General features: G+C 40.3%; 4 protein-coding genes and 1 long non-coding RNA gene across 9 annotated transcripts; 1 reads left to right on the forward strand and 4 right to left on the reverse strand.

The window, feature by feature from the left end:
- Nucleotides 1–230: 230 nt before the first annotated feature.
- pvalb9 (parvalbumin 9) lies at nt 231–2,328 on the reverse strand. The gene is made up of 5 exons (XM_049759272.2): nt 2,135–2,328; nt 1,527–1,594; nt 1,065–1,197; nt 678–787; nt 231–431 (listed from the first exon to the last, which is right to left on the reverse strand). Exons 2-5 carry the CDS (start codon nt 1,585–1,587, stop codon nt 406–408), a joined length of 330 nt encoding a protein of 109 aa, XP_049615229.1. The 5' UTR covers nt 1,588–1,594; nt 2,135–2,328; the 3' UTR covers nt 231–405.
- A 1,173-nt stretch (nt 2,329–3,501) lies between these two features.
- Nucleotides 3,502–6,228, reverse strand: LOC125991336 (parvalbumin beta). Its single transcript, XM_049759174.2, has 5 exons — nt 6,078–6,228; nt 5,858–5,924; nt 5,522–5,654; nt 4,025–4,134; nt 3,502–3,887 (listed from the first exon to the last, which is right to left on the reverse strand). The coding sequence occupies exons 2-5, from the start codon at nt 5,916–5,918 to the stop codon at nt 3,862–3,864; spliced, it is 330 nt and encodes a 109-aa protein (XP_049615131.1). The 5' UTR covers nt 5,919–5,924; nt 6,078–6,228; the 3' UTR covers nt 3,502–3,861.
- A 1,103-nt stretch (nt 6,229–7,331) lies between these two features.
- Nucleotides 7,332–8,292, reverse strand: LOC125991403 (parvalbumin, thymic-like). The gene is made up of 4 exons (XM_049759286.2): nt 8,089–8,292; nt 7,878–8,010; nt 7,692–7,801; nt 7,332–7,541 (listed from the first exon to the last, which is right to left on the reverse strand). Exons 1-4 carry the CDS (start codon nt 8,147–8,149, stop codon nt 7,513–7,515), a joined length of 333 nt encoding a protein of 110 aa, XP_049615243.1. The 5' UTR covers nt 8,150–8,292; the 3' UTR covers nt 7,332–7,512.
- Nucleotides 8,293–10,069: 1,777 nt separating this feature from the next.
- LOC125991758 (regulator of G-protein signaling 9) lies at nt 10,070–16,721 on the reverse strand. Of its 5 annotated transcripts, XM_049760140.2 has the most exons (19): nt 16,343–16,721; nt 15,537–15,633; nt 15,120–15,170; nt 14,944–15,050; nt 14,586–14,637; nt 14,462–14,520; nt 14,306–14,382; nt 14,135–14,216; nt 13,795–13,857; nt 13,565–13,594; nt 13,431–13,492; nt 13,231–13,344; nt 13,055–13,170; nt 12,901–12,988; nt 12,690–12,828; nt 12,544–12,626; nt 12,350–12,473; nt 11,212–11,579; nt 10,070–11,130 (listed from the first exon to the last, which is right to left on the reverse strand). In XM_049760140.2, exons 1-19 carry the CDS (start codon nt 16,409–16,411, stop codon nt 10,968–10,970), a joined length of 1,944 nt encoding a protein of 647 aa, XP_049616097.1. In that variant the 5' UTR covers nt 16,412–16,721; the 3' UTR covers nt 10,070–10,967. The 5 variants fall into 5 exon arrangements, with proteins under 5 accessions (XP_049616097.1, XP_049616102.1, XP_049616101.1 ...); XM_049760143.2 differs by lacking the exons at nt 10,070–11,130; nt 11,212–11,579 and having other exon boundaries at nt 12,022–12,473; XM_049760142.2 differs by lacking the exons at nt 10,070–11,130; nt 11,212–11,579; nt 16,343–16,721 and having other exon boundaries at nt 12,022–12,473; nt 15,537–16,319.
- On the forward strand, nt 11,473–11,969 carry LOC125991765 (uncharacterized). Its single transcript, XR_011086164.1, has 2 exons — nt 11,473–11,549; nt 11,768–11,969. It is a non-coding gene; the product is annotated as an uncharacterized lncRNA (long non-coding RNA).
- Nucleotides 16,722–17,181: the final 460 nt, after the last annotated feature.

Genomic DNA, 17,181 nt, shown 5'->3' on the forward strand with positions numbered 1-17,181 from the left:
AAATACTGGTGTGAAACTAACATTTCTTTTTGCAAAAACAAAACCCACACACTCTTTTCTAATAAACAGATATAAGGGTTAAAATGCTACTTTGGTGCTCGTGAGAAGCAACTTGTACTTCTACAAAAGATACATTGAGACATTAGAAGAGTAATTTTGGAAAACTAATGTTGCAAGGCGCTTGACTATCCATTGCTACAAACTATATGATAAAACAGAGAGCCCACACATTTCATTTCTTTCATTGTCACAGGTTTGAAGGACAAACTTTAATAGTTATTGTCGATTAATGAGTGCCAGGAAGGAAATTAAGCATATAATATTTACTGAAATACAAGCCAATGAAAAAAAAAAAAAAAAAAAAAATCAATGGAAATGGAAGCAAATTGATCCACGTTGCAAGACTCAGGACAGAACCATCATCTGGAATTCTAAACAGAAACAAAACATGAATAGAACATCTGAAAATACATCACTCAATGCATACACATGTATAACGATCCACCCAAAATAAAATCTGTATATTTTATTTATCAGAACAGACCAAACAGTACTGTGGAATTTGTCCAGCATCATAAATAATTGAAAAGCTTTAGTTAAACTTGAGTGCGTCAGAGTAGCAACTTGCAGGAAAAGTGCCTGAATGCCTGTTTAGCTGCATGAAATCAGATACTAACCCTCTGCTCCGATCCTTCCATCACTGTCGTCATCCGCCGCCGAGATGAAGCTTTTGGTTTCAGCCTCAGTCAGCGTTCTTGCTCCCGGGACAAACCGCTGCAGGAAAAACCTAACACAAATGTCAATCAAGATGTGTTGTGTTAATAATTCAAACACAGCAAATCACAAAGACACACTATTTTATCACATCCCAACATAGTAAAAGGTGAATTATGTAACACCAAAAAACATAACACTTAAACATGTATAATCCACACGGATTACAAAGGGATGGCTTTAATACAGCTGTGTGAGTTATTAGGTAGGCCCTAATCTCTCTGTCATGCACACTGTTCCATTTTACTAGATCTTGAAATCAACAAATACAACATAAAAGATGTCCCCACTTCAGCTCAGATTCTTCCAGGTAGCCGCTGTTGTCCTCATCGAGGATTTGGAAGACATTCTGGATCTCCTGGGGTGTCTTGGAGGAGAGGCCACATAGTCCAAAGAACTTCTTGTGGCAGAATGAGTCTGGAGCTGTAGAAAGTTTCACAAACAAACAGTAACATCATAAACAGAATTAATTTAATATTCTTTTTTTTTTTTTACAATAGATGCCACTGCTAAGAGTTTTGACCTTTTGACTGTGTTTTTTTTTATGTATAGCAAAGTCATGCAACCACCAAAAGGGACAGGATGATTGAAAAGCTTTTGCAATCATGGAGGTGGAGATAAGATGGTACTGTATTGCACAAAAGTGAAATTAATGCAGCCAGAAAAAAGATTAGTAACCTTGTCTTTTGTTAGAGGTTATGGCAATCGCAGATTGATCTGTTTTATATTATAGTTTGGGTACTGTGTGTCACCTTGACAGTCTTTCACGGCGTTTTCAATGTCTTCAGCCGACAGGATGGAAGTGAGGGACATGCTGATTCTGCGGAGTGAAAAGAAAAACCCTGCAAATGAGACATTTGTAAAAAATGCAAAAAAAAAGACAAAAAAAAAACTCTCTTGAATTTCTCATCTTTCCCTCATTATTGACATTTATGGCAACCGTGTTAGTTAGCAAGCCAGTTGTGAAACTTTAATTATTTTAATTCACTTAAATTTATTACATTTTTATTTCTAACAAACTGCCTTGTAAAAAAAAAAAAAAAAACAACATCTTGGCAGACGAAAAAAAGTATTGGTTTATTGGGAAGCAAATGCTGCAAAGATTATAAAACTAATTTAAATATGTTCAAGATTGTGGGTGTTGTTTACAGAGGCGGACAACTGCATTGCATCATCCAATATTCGTCTACTAAATAAAGAAACCAAAATCTGAGTAAACCCTTCACCTCTGATCGAGTGCAGTGTGCAGCCTACTCCTACACACTCTAAAGTCTTCTTTAAAGTTTTCAGTTAGAGCCTCCAAATATGGCATATTAGTGCATATGAGGCAAATTCCATGTCCCCCAAATATGCGACTCACCTCTGTGGACTTGGTGTCCTCTCAGGTCCAAAACAACAGCAGATAACAGTCTTTGTGGTGGCAGCTTCACTTTTATAGACTCTGCTTGAATTTCCACCCCGGGATCAGATGTTCCTCACAGCTCGTGTTGCTCTACCTGCCCGATAAAGTTTTTATAGCTCTGCTCACTCTTCCTTTCAGCTAAAACGCATACTGATTTTTTTTCATCCAATCAAATTTTCCGAGCCCTCTCTTTCTATGCTCTCTCTCTCTCTTCCAGCCTCCCTCCCTCGCTCGCTCCGCATGTGCATATTGGAGATTATACACATATCACATTTAAGCAAAGTGCTTCAATCTACTCTATATCAGGGCTTGATGTTTAAAATAGATAGATGAGGTAAGAGTCAAAAAGAGGCAGTGGATGAGGTTAAAAAAAAAAACAAGTTAAATATGTCAATATGTTATTATATTGTATTTAGACACCTGAATTAAAAAGTGGAGGGGCCTTATGCGGGCCCTTCTTGTTCTGTAGGCTTTTTCACAGTAAGCCGCTAAAGCAGGATAAAATGAGAGCAGCACAAATGCATTATGTACACATCCCTATGGATCATGTGAGATGCTTTTCCAGCTCACGACATAAAAAAACAATCCAATCGGGTGAGCAATCACGAGTGGACATGCATTCTGATCAGCTGTTGCTTAAAGTCTGTAAAGGAAAAAAAAATAGAGCGCACAATAATAAATAAAATTGGGAACAATACCACGGGTGCAGTACAAATTAAATGACACATGGTTACCGTGACGACCAGCTACTTTCTCACTGATGGGTTTCCTCTGCAAAGGCAGCAGCATCATCTCTGGTGATTTTAGTCAGCATTTCTGTCAAACGCAGCACAGGTAGGATGTTTTTTTTTTTTTTTTAATAACGAGAAGCAAGGGAATAAAGGTCATTATTTCTCCCTGTTTCTTCTTCTGGGGTTTGGTGTGTCAGCATTGCTAGTACTGCGCCACAACTGTGTGTTCATTTAATTAGTGTTATTGATATTTAGTAGCAGAAACTATTACTACGATTAAATCAATAGGCCTTCAACAACTTTGGAAAAGCAAGTCAGAGCTACAGCGCCACCATGTGATAATAAAAATTAATCAGCATTTAAATTGGGTACACTTGCATTGTCAATACAAGTGTAGGATCAAAATAAAATATGTATAAAATCAGTATGTAGTTTGCTAACATTAGACATATTTGAACACAAATGGTGCGGCAACACTTATGAACAGACAATGTAACAATACTACAATAGCGCGTAACCCTACTGCAGAAGTGCACAACGTCTCAGAAATAGGCAACAAAAGACTAACTTGATGAAATAAAAACCAGGGTCAGATTTGGTACTGAAAAAGCACCTTTATTGTTGTTCTCATCGTCCGTCCATTTGCCATTCAAGTGCACCAGCACTGATGTCACAGTAAGCAAAGGTCACAGTACAACGATGACGTCAGAAGTATTTGAGAGAGAGAGAGAAAGGAAGGAAGACACACACGCACACCACACAGTCAGCTACATTCATTGTGGGCAGCACAACCAACAGGAGGCGGAGCGGCTTGATTTGGCTTCAGAGCTCAATGGCCAAATGTATAAAAAAAAAAATGGAGTTGAAGGGAGAAAGTGAGAGAGAAGAAGAGAATATCTGGGCTCAAGTTGTTCCTTATGAGTAGTCAAGTAAGATGTTGGTTAGCTTGTTGGTTTAGGACTGGACCAAAACAGAAAACTCTGCAGAGAATGAGAATATAATACACATGATTAAATAGTGCATATCATTACAAATAAGTGAATGAATAAATAAATAAATATTTTTTTAAAAGTCTATCCTACAGTAGTTGGGGACACAACATGACACATGTTCTTACCTTCAACTCCGATCTTGCCATCGCCATCAGTGTCACCAGCCTGGAGAAACACCTTGGTCTCTTTGTCAGTCAGCGCTCTGGCACTAGCAGAGAAATTCTGCAGGAAGAGCCTGCACCGGGACCACAGAAAAACAGACTTTCTCAACATTTTTAGTTCTGCTTCATGTTAATATTTACATGCTGTCAAAAAAGTCTCCTTATTTGCTCCATGATTGTTTAAAAAAAAGTCTACACACCCCTTTATTATAATGTAATGTAATGTAATGCAATATAATATAATAGAATAGAATAGAATAGAATAGAATAGAATAGAATAGAATAGAATAGAATATGGCAAAGCGGTACAGAAAATGGATGGATGGATAATATAATATAATATAATATAATATAATATAATATAATATAATATAATATAATATAATATAATAAAATACGTATAGCCATGTTGCGCACTGGACAGGCACTGGACTGAAAAAAAACATGTGGAATTGATGGTGGAAGCCTGTTTTGCATTGTACTGTCGCCCTCTCGTGGTCAAAGTCTGGAGCACATGCTTAAACCATTATAATGTAATACAATACAATGAAATAAAGTAAAATAAATTAAAACCACTAAATTATAAAATTAATAATTATGAATATAATAAAATACAATATAATGAAATATAGTAAATTCTAATATTATTATATTATATATAAACCGTGACTGAAAAAAAAACGTGGAATTGATGGTGGAAGCATGTTTTGCATTGTACTGTCGCCCTCTCGTGGTTAAAGTCCGAAGCACATGCTTAAACCACTATAATGTAATCCAATAAAATGAAATAAATTAAAATGAATTAAAATAACTAAATTATAAAATAAATAATTATGAATATAATATATATTTTACTATATTTTACTATATCATATTATATTATATTCATAATTATTTCTTTTTTATTGTAATTATTTATTTTACTTTATTTCATTGTATTGTATTACATTATAATGGTTTAAGCATGTACTTCAGACTTTAACCACGAGAGGGCGACAGTACAATGCAAAACATGCTTCAACCATCAATTCCACATGATTTTTTTCAGTCCATGGCCTTACGTGTACGTGTATTTTTGCCCCGCAGAGAGCCATGGCTCTTAAGAAAGTCAGCGCTATTTATTATATTTATAGCAATAATTATAGGTATATTGTTATAGACTTATAGTTATAGATTTATGGAGTTATGGCATTGTCCTCGCATTCAGATTCATACTAAAATCGACATGACATAATAATGAATAAAATACTGCATTCTGTAAGTCAGACATGCATGCCATAATTATCTGCATGTCAGGCCATTCAACACCCGGCCGTTCAAATCCTCTCAGATGTTGCACGGCGCTGGCATCATTCTCATTCCAGACATCCAATCTACGCACAAGGTTCTGAGAAGATGAAATCTAAGCTAAAAGAGGGGTGGTAGGGGTTTGGATGGGGTCTTGGAGGGGGCGTCACCTACTTGAGCTCATCCTCCTCGATGTAGCCGCTCTTGTCCTGGTCAATGACACCAAAAGCCTTCTTGATGTGTTCGGCGGACTTGCCGGCCAGCCCGACCTTAGCGAAGAACGCCTTGTGGTTGAAGGAGTCGGCAGCTGGCAGGAGACATGTAGGCATGATGGACATTCTCACATATCATTCGCATTCTGACTACTTGACAAGGAGAAAAAGTGCGGGTGTAATACCGTGAAGGCCGATTTATTTTTGTCTATAAGCGTATTCAATGAAGTGTAAATAAATGTTATTACATATCACAAGTCAATTCAATGTGTGACTCTGACTACATTGAAATTTTTACCTTGGCAAGCAGCAAGGGCTGCAGTGATGTCAGAGTCACTCAGAATTCCGGCGAATGCCATCTTTAACTGTAAAAAGAGCAAAAGATGGACATGTCAAAATCTTTCTTAGCCGGCCCAAAAAAAAATAAAAAATAAAAAAGTCCTGTGGTTGATTCCATAACTCCCAGACTTTCATCGTGTGAAGTTGAAGACCTTAAGCCCAGAAAGAGTGAAACTCACCTTGTGGTTGGATCTCAAAAGACTCGAGAAGGTTCACTGAGAAGAATCTGTTCACTGCAGTGGGGCCCGGCGGCGATATTGCATCAACTTATATACCTGCACTGGGTCGAAATATGATGCATAGGCCAAGTAATAGACACGCTTCGCAGCATGGTCCAAGCAGACGCTAAAAATGTGTCAAGTAGACACAGCTGTTCTATTTATATGTACATTAAATGAAGATGCTTAAATGGTAGGCCCACGTGGCGTGCAAAGGGTCCATGTTGAAAAGTGGTTGGTATCACGCCGGGCTAATTATACACGCTGCTGATTGGGGTGAAACCCGCGCTCGAGAGCAGAGAGACAGACACGAGGGCCAACTCGGTTTGGCGTGAGGCCATCGGGTCGACATATTTGACAGCTGGGTGGGTTTGTTTGGTATCGCAGCAACCGGTTCCCTCTAAGTCGGGATTTGTCCACAACTTGCTCCTCAGAGCTTAATTTGACACGTGATAGGTTTAAATAAATGATGGATGGGCGAGAGAAAATCAAGTAATAACGAATGAATCATTTCAACCGCTGATTTGCTGTTTAATATGATATTGAATTCTGTCAAGTTCTGGTTGAATCAACTTACAATGTTAATTTAAAATTCGTCATGGTCAAGCGAGGTCAGTCACCTCGGACGACGCGGAGCCTCGGAGACTGTAACTATTCCTGCACCTACTTTAATATCCGTGTTGCATTACAAATATCCTAACAGCAGCATTTAAAGCCCATTAAAAGCAAGCAACGTCTCAGCCATCCATTCTAAACATCATCTTGACCGGATTCAAAAAGGGCCGTAAATAACCCGAGATCTGTCAAGAAACACGGACGTTGAAATGAAACAGAATAAAACTTTACAACTTATATTCATTCCGTAATTCGATACCAAAGTGGAAGTTTCGCCACCATCTACTTACGCTCGTCTGCTTGCGAGCGTGAAAGTTTTAAATAAATACGCCTCACTGACACAAGTGCAGGAAATGTGCTGGCACAGAACCGCGGTGCCGCTAGCCAGTTCATTTCGAAACATTTTGAGGCTGGGCCAGAATTCAGGGTTCCCTTGTCAAACTGCCAGATTGTTAACTCTCACCTGCACACCACACCGATTACTGTCAATCATAAATACAACTATGATGACTACTACTAGAATCAATAACATTATAAATCTTATTTTTTTTTATTGCAAAACTTGTTTTTTTACTGAAGCTTATAAAATGACAGACTTCATTTTTGAGGGTGTGTGTCTTTATTTATATAACCAGTATGAGGAATAACATTACAGTTAAGATTCATTTAAACACTTGGAATGTTTTTCTACTCAAGCTCTTGTGTCTGTGGCTAATTTAGAACATCCATCCTGAGATTATTACCATACAATAAATCATAGAGACATCGAGTCAGGCTGCTCTTATGAAGACTTGACCAGTGCGGAAAACTCTGAAATACAAAACAAAAAGGGAAAATAAATCATCTTACTATTACAGTCATAAGAAGTAAATTCATTCATTTTTTTCGAGCACACTTCTATAATATTTAACATAGAACTGGCATCTGATAATTGTAAAAATAAATCAATACGTCAAATACCTTCCCATCCAATCTTGCCATCACCGTCAGAGTCGCCTTCTAGCAGGAAGCCTCTGGTCTCAGCAGCAGTCAACGTCCTGGCTCCTTTGGAGAAGTTCTGCAAGAAGAGTCTAATGGCGACATGATCAATTCCACACTCAAGAGAAGAAAACAAACTAAAGGCGGAAAATGAATTCTGAACTCAACTGTAACTCATCCTGCTCTATGAAGCCACTTTTGTCCTGGTCCAAGATGTTAAAGACCTTCTCTATCTCGGTTGGAGTCTTTTTTGATAAACCCACGACTTTGAAAAACATCTTTGGGTTAAAGGAATCCTTTGCTGGAAGAAGAAAAACACAAATATTTAAGATTCTAATCTTACCCTAACACCTCCAGGCTTTAGAAAAATAGCTCATACCTTTACACGCGTTAATCGCTGAGGTAATGTCCGAGACAGCGAGAACATCAGTGATGGCCATACCGACGGAGATCGTTGTGGTTGAGGTGGAAGCCACAGCGGTTTGACGCCAACGTGGTAAAAGAAACGAGGCAGTGGAGTGGATAAGCTTTCACCCCCACCATCGAGTGTCAGAAACCACCAGCGTCCTTCTGTCCGCTGTCACCTGCACCTGACCACTTAAGACGTTATTAACGTATGGCCCGCTGAAGCATCAAGAAAGACGTCAGAGCAGAGGTGGGAGGTCATAAGTACATCTTAAGTCACAAAACTTGTTCTCTAATTGAGCTTCATTCTTTAAAAAAAAATAATATTTCAGTGTCAGGTAAGTTTGGTGCAAATGTGATGCTAATATTTCCTTGCTAGCTTACTCGCTGGCTCCTTGCCATCCTCTTAATCATCCATGCAGCAGTTCCACAAGTTGTAAACATCCTGTTATTATCTATCGTGGTCAGGCTGAGCTCCATGGAGATGTCTTCTCCATTACCTCATGCTACATTTAGCATGTGAAATCACAGTTTTACATTGTTTTGATATTTAGCTTTAGCAAACAGCATGGTTAGCATGTTTGTCTGAAGTTGATGTCTCTACATGCACCTTGCGATTATACTGATTGAACTATAATACTGATTTTAAATTGTGTTTGTAAAGACACGAGTGACAATCCAATGCGCGAAGGAATACTAGAGCGAATCGGATTTTACGACGTTACCACCACGTGAGTGCTTCTGGCTCAGCCACGCGGTGACGCGAGCCCCGTTTCCTCAGGATGGGCCTACGGTGAGACCCGCGAGAAGCGGTGCAACGACAAAAACATCCTCTGCCCCCCTCCCTCGCACATCTGCACCCCCCCAACCTTGGCCTTGTGCCTTTCCTTACTCCCGTGGCTTGTTTTCAGGAAGACCTGGTTTCCTGTGTGATGGATGAAATGGGGGGAAAAAGGGGGATGGGACAGAGGTAGAGACAGATGGCTGGCAATTGCACTTTTGGTTCTGTGCGTGTAAGAAGTGATATGAAAGAGTTTGTGGTTGCACAGTATTTAGATGTAGCTGGATTGGAAGAGGAAGCTAAATGCGAAGAGGTCGACAGGTCATTTTGGGACTCGGGAGTCAAAACACAGGTATGAACACTTTATGATTATATTTAATAAAATACAAAATCAACTATTCGACTAATATGGTGATTTATTGTGTAAAATGGATTATTTTATTAATATAATAGTAATGCATTCCCTTTTTTAAATTAGTTTGTAATGAATGTAATGTTAATTATTAAATCACCAGGTTTATAAAGTACATATATAGTACACTATATCCTGTGTACCTCATCAAGTTTAAGATTAGCCACTGAAACTTATACTGTGTGTGTGTGTGTGTGTGTGTGTGTTGCTCATCACAACAATATTGAAAAAAAAAATGGAAGTATTGTCTTGATAATCTGAAACGTGTGATAAAAATCAAGAAAGGCACAGATACTTTTTCATTGCTAATAAAATGTATAACACTGCGGGTCATAATTTCTCTTCCTGAATTTCCCTGCAGGCAGTCGAACTGAAACCAAATCCGGTGTGACATATGGACACAAGGCGCTGTCGAGCTATATCAAATTTTAAGCAACTGAGAGGGGAGCAATCCATCACGAGTCCCCATGTGAAAATAGAATGTGGAACACAACGGGAACAAGCCGTATCATGTCGAAGCAGGAATGGCGTACTTGTTGCTAAGAGACCAGCTGTCATTGTGAATTTATTGCTTTCATTGCAGGATCTTTTCCTTTCTTGCTAACTTCTGACAACAACATCCTGGTGCTGTTTGGGTGTGGCAAGCAGAACTCCAGCATCAGTGATTTTGTTGCCAGAGGGAAGACACCATCAGCCAAGTTTATTTCAATAAAAATTTCGACACCGATATTTTCCCTTTTTTTCTAATATAAATAAGACATGTTAAGGACACAAGTTATTTATTCACATACTCATAGAGGCACTTGACACAAGTTGTGGAATGTACCCGTCAAACAGCACACCATTTAAATATAAATTTTTTAATTTGTAAACATACTAGCGTTGCTCACGCCAGGCACCGGAACATTGCTATAGTACAAAAACAGCGCCACATTAAAAACTACGTGTTGCTAAAACGACTTCACCATGTGTACAAGAACTCGTCTCAATGTACATTATTACCAATGAAAAACGTGTACAGTCAACCCCCAGTTTAAGTAGATACAAATTTGAAATATAGAGATATCATATTTAAAAAACGATAATATTATTTCGCAATTCTCACATGCTTTAACCACGTTTAAACTTAACACTCTTTTTAAACAACAGATATAGCAGGGGAACACTGTATCTACACATGTTGGAGTTTTTTCTTATTATTAAAAAAATATATAAAAATAAATGAACTTCCATTGTTTTCACTTTATTGAATAATTTTAGTTAATAAAAGAAAAAAACTCACAAAATGCGCATGTTTTTCATTGGAAAGCAACAATACTAGAAAATAAATAACACCAAAGGGCTCAGTCCAAATGTTATCTTTGGTGCTTTCTAATTAGAGTCCCCCCCCATTCAATATCAATAAAGTAAGTTTGTTTTTCAATTGATATAATTAATTATAGTGTAAGGCAAAATCTAAATAAGGCGTATAATTATTAATAAGGCTGCAGTGGGGCTACTCGGAATGAAGTTTGAATGTGAACGCTAGAATTCATTTTGAAATGCTTTTCAGACGTTCAAACATTAGAGGGCAAGTTTGATCCCATTTTTTTTTTTGGTGGAATGTTATAAGAAGGCTGAAAGAAAAAAAAATCCTCTCAGTACCTTTTTTGTCTTTGTTTTAGCCAGTCCCGTTGTGAGGGGTGAGGCTCTCCCAGGGGCAGATGATCTCCTTGGCCCCCAAAGCACCCTGGGAGGAGGCTCGGTTCTCGTCGTCTTCGTCCTCGGATTCGATGGGGTAGATTCGACATTCCGGGGGGATGTCTACCTTCAGCTGGAAAAAGCTGACAGACAGGGATTAATATTAAGATTTTTTTTTTTAAAATCATCATTAAATACATTTTGTGACACATCTTTACACTCACTTGCCAATCCTCCTGGGCGGGGCTTGGCTGGAGGAATCCGGACTAATTGGCCGGATTCGCCCGCTGGCCCCGGCGACCGATTGGCACTTGGGCGAAAGGCTGGTGAAGATGGAGGAGGGTCCGCCGCCCACGCCGCAACCCCGCCTCAATAGCCGCCGCAGCGAAAGTACCACTCTCGACTTACAGGTGGGGTCTTGCGCCGCATCACCGTCCCGCTCCGCCTCACCCCCTGCTTCTGTGCTGTAAGGGGCTACGCTGACGGGGGACGGGGCCAGGACGCCGAGGGAGGATGAGGCGTTGGCGGTGGGGGAGTCCATGAGGCCGGAGTATACAGTCAGGTGGGGCACTGGGGTGGTGAAGCGGCATAGCTGCGGGATCAAACACAAAATGAAATTACAAGATGGCTGCAAACAGCAGGGTCATTCCACAATACTAGGACAGGACATGGAATTTACATGAAACATGTTATAGGTGTGGGTGGTACATATGTCAAGGTACAAATAAATGGATAAACAATAAATCAGTTTGATTTTTGCTTACGTGTCTCCATCATTAGACTCTTCAGTTGACAATGCGACTTAATGAGGATGGTCATCATCGGCGAGATGGACATCGGTGGCGGAGGAATGACGGGACAGACAGATGAAGTGCTGCTGGATGTTTTATTATAGTCGCCGTGACATGCATGCAGACAGTACAAATTGTACGTGGAATCATGGATGGGGGAGTGTGTGTGTGTGTGTGGGGGGGGGGGGGGGGGATGGGGGGGGGGACAAGGGACAAACAAAACAGAACCAACATACAGAAATATAACATGACAGGATGTTGCTTTATATGGCAATTTTCAAAAAGCGATACATTGTGGGGCTAAGATAAAATGGTTGTCTTAAATTCTGTATTTTATAAAATATTTTGCATTCAATAAAATATTTTATTTTTTAGATATATTTATTAGTAATAACTATTTGGCCAATTTAAATATGGAGGTGATTTATATGTTGAGGAGAATCATTATACCGATAACAATACACTAATTAACATAATATATTTGCAAAACTTCTCAAAATGATGAATGCAATCTGGAACCTGACAGACACACAGAGTATTCTCATTTCTGCCTGCTGAGTTTGCTCATGACCTGCGTAATGTCCACGGGCGCGTTGGCAGCCATCTTGGCGCGCTGCTCCAGCTCCTGCTGCCGGAGGATGATGGGACTGAGGCTGGGCCGCCGGTTCTTGGCGTTCTGCTCCAACTGGGTGTCCCTGGGAGAGCATCAGTAATATTTTAAAAAAGGTTCCGGAGAGATATTGAGTCTAAAAGTTGGCCACTTACGTGAACTTGTGCTCCTCAGGGCAAATGGCCTTCTTCAATGTGTCCTTGAACACCTGAGACTTCATGTAACGGCCATACGAATCCTGCAATTCCACACTCAACGGTGAATTCCATGAAAGGAAAACGCCGGCAAAGTCCTAACTGACCTTCTTCATGAGCATGTAGATGTGAGTCTGGGCGGCGTCCAGCACGTATCTGTGCGGATGCTTCAAGCCGTTCACCGTGATCTCCATCGTCTTCCCGTCGATGTTGATCCACCTTGGTGCACCGCGGGCCAGGAAAGTCCTTGGATCAGAAGAAATAGAAGAAGAAATAATCCGCAAAGTAAATAAAGATTTGCATGAGTAATTGATTTACTTATATATCTGCTCGGCCTTCTCCCGCATGGTCGCCGCCGTGCCCCACTTTAAATCCTCGCAGCCTTCCCAGAATGCCAAGTTTTCACCTGTAACCCAGCGAGCATTTTATATTTCAAAATGCCTTCCATAATCATCATCGTCTACAATCATACCGCTGAATTCTTTCTTCAAAAAGCGCCTGAAGTCGTCACGCCCTCGAGGGTCCAAGAGCAACTCGCCGAAGCTGAACGTCCAGCGCTCGACACGCATCTTGGTTGGCGTTTCCACACTACAGTGAAAAGAGAAATAAATTCAAAGTCATCGAGTCATAGCGGGATTTTGTTCTTACTTGGGCATGTTCAAGGTCCAGTATGTGACGTCGTCCGTGTGCCAGGGGTTGCTAGGAAGACATTTGGAGAGGAACGGGTCGTGGCTGTTGTAGGTGGCGCTATATTTCACCAATCTGCATAACAAATCATTTCCAGTAAAAAAAAAAATCTAATCGCTGCCTTGCTCAATAGAAATTGACAATATGGATGACAAACATACGCGCCAATGGACACCGATGACTTGACTCTGGGCCTCATGATGGACTGCTGGGTGAAGATCATCTGCAAAGATATGCCAAAAAATAAGTCAAGAGGAGTTATCCATTTAAACAAAACCAGATGTGGGACTCTTACAATTCTCTCATAGTAGTCGGGCGTTTTCACCTTCGAATAGGAAAAAAAAAGAAAGTATGATGAGAGAGAAGAAAAAAAACGTGTGAAAGATGATCACTTTAGAAGAAAGAGCAGCGAGAAAGGCCTGCAGGAGACAGAAAAGGAAAACATGCTTAGTATGAAGAAAAAAAAAAAAGAAGTATTATGGATTTTAAGCAAATTAAAAGAAATCACATCCACTCACCTGTTACCTCATCTGCATTTGGATCGATATGCCGATCGAGTCCGTAGTCCATGGCGCTCACGGTGCCAGGCTGCGTGCACACACACACACAAAAAAAAAAACATTTACTGGCAATTAATAAGACAAACTTAACGCGTGAACTTGACAACAAGTTGTCACACGAGGCTGGAATGGAAGCCATGTAATTCTCCTATGCGATGTGAAATATTAATCGAGCGTGACCTTTTGGCGCTGATGGCAATGCAATATCGTGGGTAGAGATAATGAGATACCCCGGGAAGAATGGAGGCGCAATTTATTTCTAGTCGGCATGTGTATGTACGTCGAAGTGTGTGCATTTGTCTCACCGGGGGTCTGTGGACCACCCAGTAGGCCCTCTCCTGACAGTCAAACACCACACGGTCCGGTTTCTTCCTCTCCTTGGCAGCCCTAAGGTTACACAATTTATTTATTTTTTATTGCATTTTTGCATTCATTTCACACTGCAGGACTAAATATGGTTCGTGTTCAGTTCCTACCTGTATTGTTCCTTCGCCTGCATCACAATGAAGTCCCACTTGTGATTCATCCACTTGTGAAGGCGATTGTACTGCTCCTGAGGACGCCCGGAGATGACAACACAACCGTAAGGACCTCCAACAGCAAAAGCTGCAGTTGTGTTTTTATTCCCTGACCTGCTCGTGCATCTCCAGGATTCCCTTCTTGCGGATGTTCCTCTTGGCCAAGTAGATGGCTGCAGCACAGGTACACATTTTGAAGCACGTTGGGTGATGTGCAGAAAATTGATCACACACTCACCGTAATCTGTGTCCTCCACGGGCCACTGCTGGGCAGGCCAGAAATATGGTGTCTGAAATGAAAAGCGTGTTTGTGTAGATGAAAATGAAATCTAGCTATTGAATCAATGCACAAGAATGACAAACTATAAATCATGTATTTGCTAATTCTACACTAAAACTCAATTTTAGAGCTGTTACTTCACATGAGGATAAATTCTGCCCTCTAGTGGACAAGCATTAAATTGTTCTGGCTGTCACTATTGGCATTAGATGAACAAAGATAAAATGGTAGTAAATTAGTTTTGTACCAATTTAGTTAAATTATAATTCCCCGTTGGGGATCACTGATGAAGATAATCATAATTTAATTGCATTACCTGAAAGCGATAAAGTGACGCGTCGGGTTTGAGCAGCAAACGTTTGTGGTCCTGCAGCGGGTACACGAAGCCCAGCGCCACAAGCATGGAACCCAAACTCCTGGCCTCTGACCACAGCGATACAGAGAGATACAAATTGACCTTGTTGTGTCAACTTTTAAAGACATTTAACTCACCTCTCGAGTCGATTTGGAATCTGTCTGCCAGCCACGCAACCATATCTTCGCCTAGAGATCATATACGTATGCAAATGATATTATTTTTGACTGACAGTGTGTGCATGAGGGTAAATGCCAGACCCCCCTCCGACACGCAGTAGGAGAGAAGTATGAAGTAGAAGATGTATTTTCTCCCTCTCGACTCGCTTCCTCTGCCCATATGTGTATTCCTTTGCTTACGTCTTAGATCATTATTTCATTTTCCTCCTCCGACTTTTTCCCTCACTTTGACGAGTCCGCGGAGTTGTCATGGCGACAAAATCTGCAGCTCTCGACTTTGAGGCAGCGTGTCTCGGCTAATATCCGTTGATTACACAATCACTCAGCATCAAGTGAGTACTGCTGATCAGTTTGCGAGTGTGTACGTGCGCTCACCAGTAATAGCGTGCGGTATGGTGGTGATGACCAGTCGCTGCGGCTGAGACTTCACCCCCGATTTGGGATCCTGCATCTCCAGCAGTACCTTTTCTGCCTGCGGGGGGGAGGAAGAGGTTACCGTGACAACCCATGTTGGGGATGGTGGTTGGATGGGTTGCTTTGACAACAGATTGCGAGGGCAGCTGTGGGCTGAATAACTTCTAGGTTCTTTTAATGACAGAACTTTAATAATGCAATTAAAAAACATTCCGGGTAAAATAGAATAAATTTAAAAAAAATTATGTTCATGCTTTTAATCTAAACTGGATTTTCATCTCAATTTTATGTAGGAATAGATCATCAATGATATTTTGAACAACTTTTCAACACTACAATTCAAATATTACAGGAAAAACAAAAGTGTAAATAACGATGCCCACGCCTTCCTCCTCACACGTGACGTAGGTGAGATGAGTCAAGCTCCAGTAGCTGGATTAACTTCTTTCTGCATGGGGGCTGCATCACTGACAATGATCCTGTCTTAATACCTATTAAACTACATGACCTGATTAGAATGACGAGGTGAAGTTTAGTAAGTAGGAGATGACATTCTGATAACATGTCATGCATTTCTAATCATGTTTATTGATTTACATTTATAATTGAAGCCATGCAAACAGCATCACGGGAGCTAGTCAAACTAAATATTGTATATTGCACAATTTTTTTTTTTTTTTTACCAAGACAATACATGTTTTGATTTCTATACCCATAGATATACTATTGAGGATCCTGTGATTTATATGAGATGAGCAGAATATTACCTTTTTAAGACACGCCATCCTTGGCCGATATCTCTGTCCGTGATCCCGCAGAGTGTTTCTAATTGTCATGATGCCTGGTGATAATGTCCACTTACCACATACAGACACACACACGGACTCAATGCAACTGCGAGCTGTCGTGTAGGGATGCTGGCTGGATGGGGACTTGGGATAATCAATATCGGTGGTGCCTTCTCGTGCTCCCAACGAGCTCGGAAATGGTTTGATTTTGATATAGCGGGCAAATTGACGATATTGTAGTGATGATTACTAAATTTTCAAAAAAAAATACACGTGCGTTTTTAAAATAGGTTAAGGCGCTATTAAATTCTTTCGATTGTAAACGGTAACCGTTTATAACAGCAATGCTCAATTCCGTTGTGCCTGAACGCACCATAACTAAAAACTAAGAGGAATCGACCAATGAGGAGACGGCATTTTTCTACCACAGAATAATTACACAACTGTCCACTTGAGGGCGGTGTTGCATTATCAAGAGTTTAAAGTTTAATTTTATGAGTGTCCCTTTTTTAATAATAAAAACTAAATGCATTTTTTCGTCACTTATTAGTTTAAATGTGTCGTTATTTTTTTGAAACACCCAAAACCTCCGTTTGAGCTTGCATGGAGTTCTCCTCATTGCAAGCGTTATATATGGATAAACTACTCGATATAAAAACTTCTTTTTCGTGGACGTCTGAGCTGAGATAAGATATGTCAGCTTTTTAACGAACTAATCTTGCCGTGTCCGCGCACACCGCAGACAGCCGACCAAACAAGTCTACTTCCTGAGTGCAGAGAAGGGGCTTGGTCCCGTGCCTCCTTACGCTGCCGCTTAC

This window comes from Syngnathus scovelli, chromosome 21 (genome assembly GCF_024217435.2).
Source record: "Syngnathus scovelli strain Florida chromosome 21, RoL_Ssco_1.2, whole genome shotgun sequence".
In the NCBI taxonomy this organism is placed as follows: Eukaryota; Metazoa; Chordata; class Actinopteri; order Syngnathiformes; family Syngnathidae; genus Syngnathus; species Syngnathus scovelli.

Bases quoted from the DNA above. Each gene is read 5' to 3' on its own strand.
- LOC125991403 (XM_049759286.2), bottom strand. From the start codon at position 8,149: ATGGCCATCACTGATGTTCTCGCTGTCTCGGACATTACCTCAGCGATT. The intron at 8,011-8,088 runs GTATGAGCTATT...TTCTTCTTCCAG, and splicing joins AGCGATTAACGCGTGTAAAG to CAAAGGATTCCTTTAACCCA. The intron at 7,542-7,691 runs GTATTTGACGTA...TTTGTATTTCAG, and splicing joins TGGCAAGATTGGATGGGAAG to AGTTTTCCGCACTGGTCAAG.
- LOC125991336 (XM_049759174.2), bottom strand. From the start codon at position 5,918: ATGGCATTCGCCGGAATTCTGAGTGACTCTGACATCACTGCAGCCCTT. The intron at 5,655-5,857 runs GTAAAAATTTCA...GTCTCCTGCCAG, and splicing joins AGCCCTTGCTGCTTGCCAAG to CTGCCGACTCCTTCAACCAC. The intron at 4,135-5,521 runs GTAGGTGACGCC...GTCCCGGTGCAG, and splicing joins ATCGAGGAGGATGAGCTCAA to GCTCTTCCTGCAGAATTTCT.
- pvalb9 (XM_049759272.2), bottom strand. From the start codon at position 1,587: ATGTCCCTCACTTCCATCCTGTCGGCTGAAGACATTGAAAACGCCGTG. The intron at 788-1,064 runs GTGGGGACATCT...CATTTGTGTTAG, and splicing joins CTGGAAGAATCTGAGCTGAA to GTTTTTCCTGCAGCGGTTTG. The intron at 432-677 runs GTTAGTATCTGA...GTTTCTGTTTAG, and splicing joins TGGAAGGATCGGAGCAGAGG to AATTCCAGATGATGGTTCTG.
- LOC125991758 (XM_049760140.2), bottom strand. From the start codon at position 16,411: ATGACAATTAGAAACACTCTGCGGGATCACGGACAGAGATATCGGCCA. The intron at 13,493-13,564 runs GTAAGAGTCCCA...ATATCTTTGCAG, and splicing joins CCGACTACTATGAGAGAATT to ATGATCTTCACCCAGCAGTC. The intron at 11,580-12,349 runs GTCATGAGCAAA...TTGATCCCGCAG, and splicing joins CGCCCGTGGACATTACGCAG to CTATGCCGCTTCACCACCCC.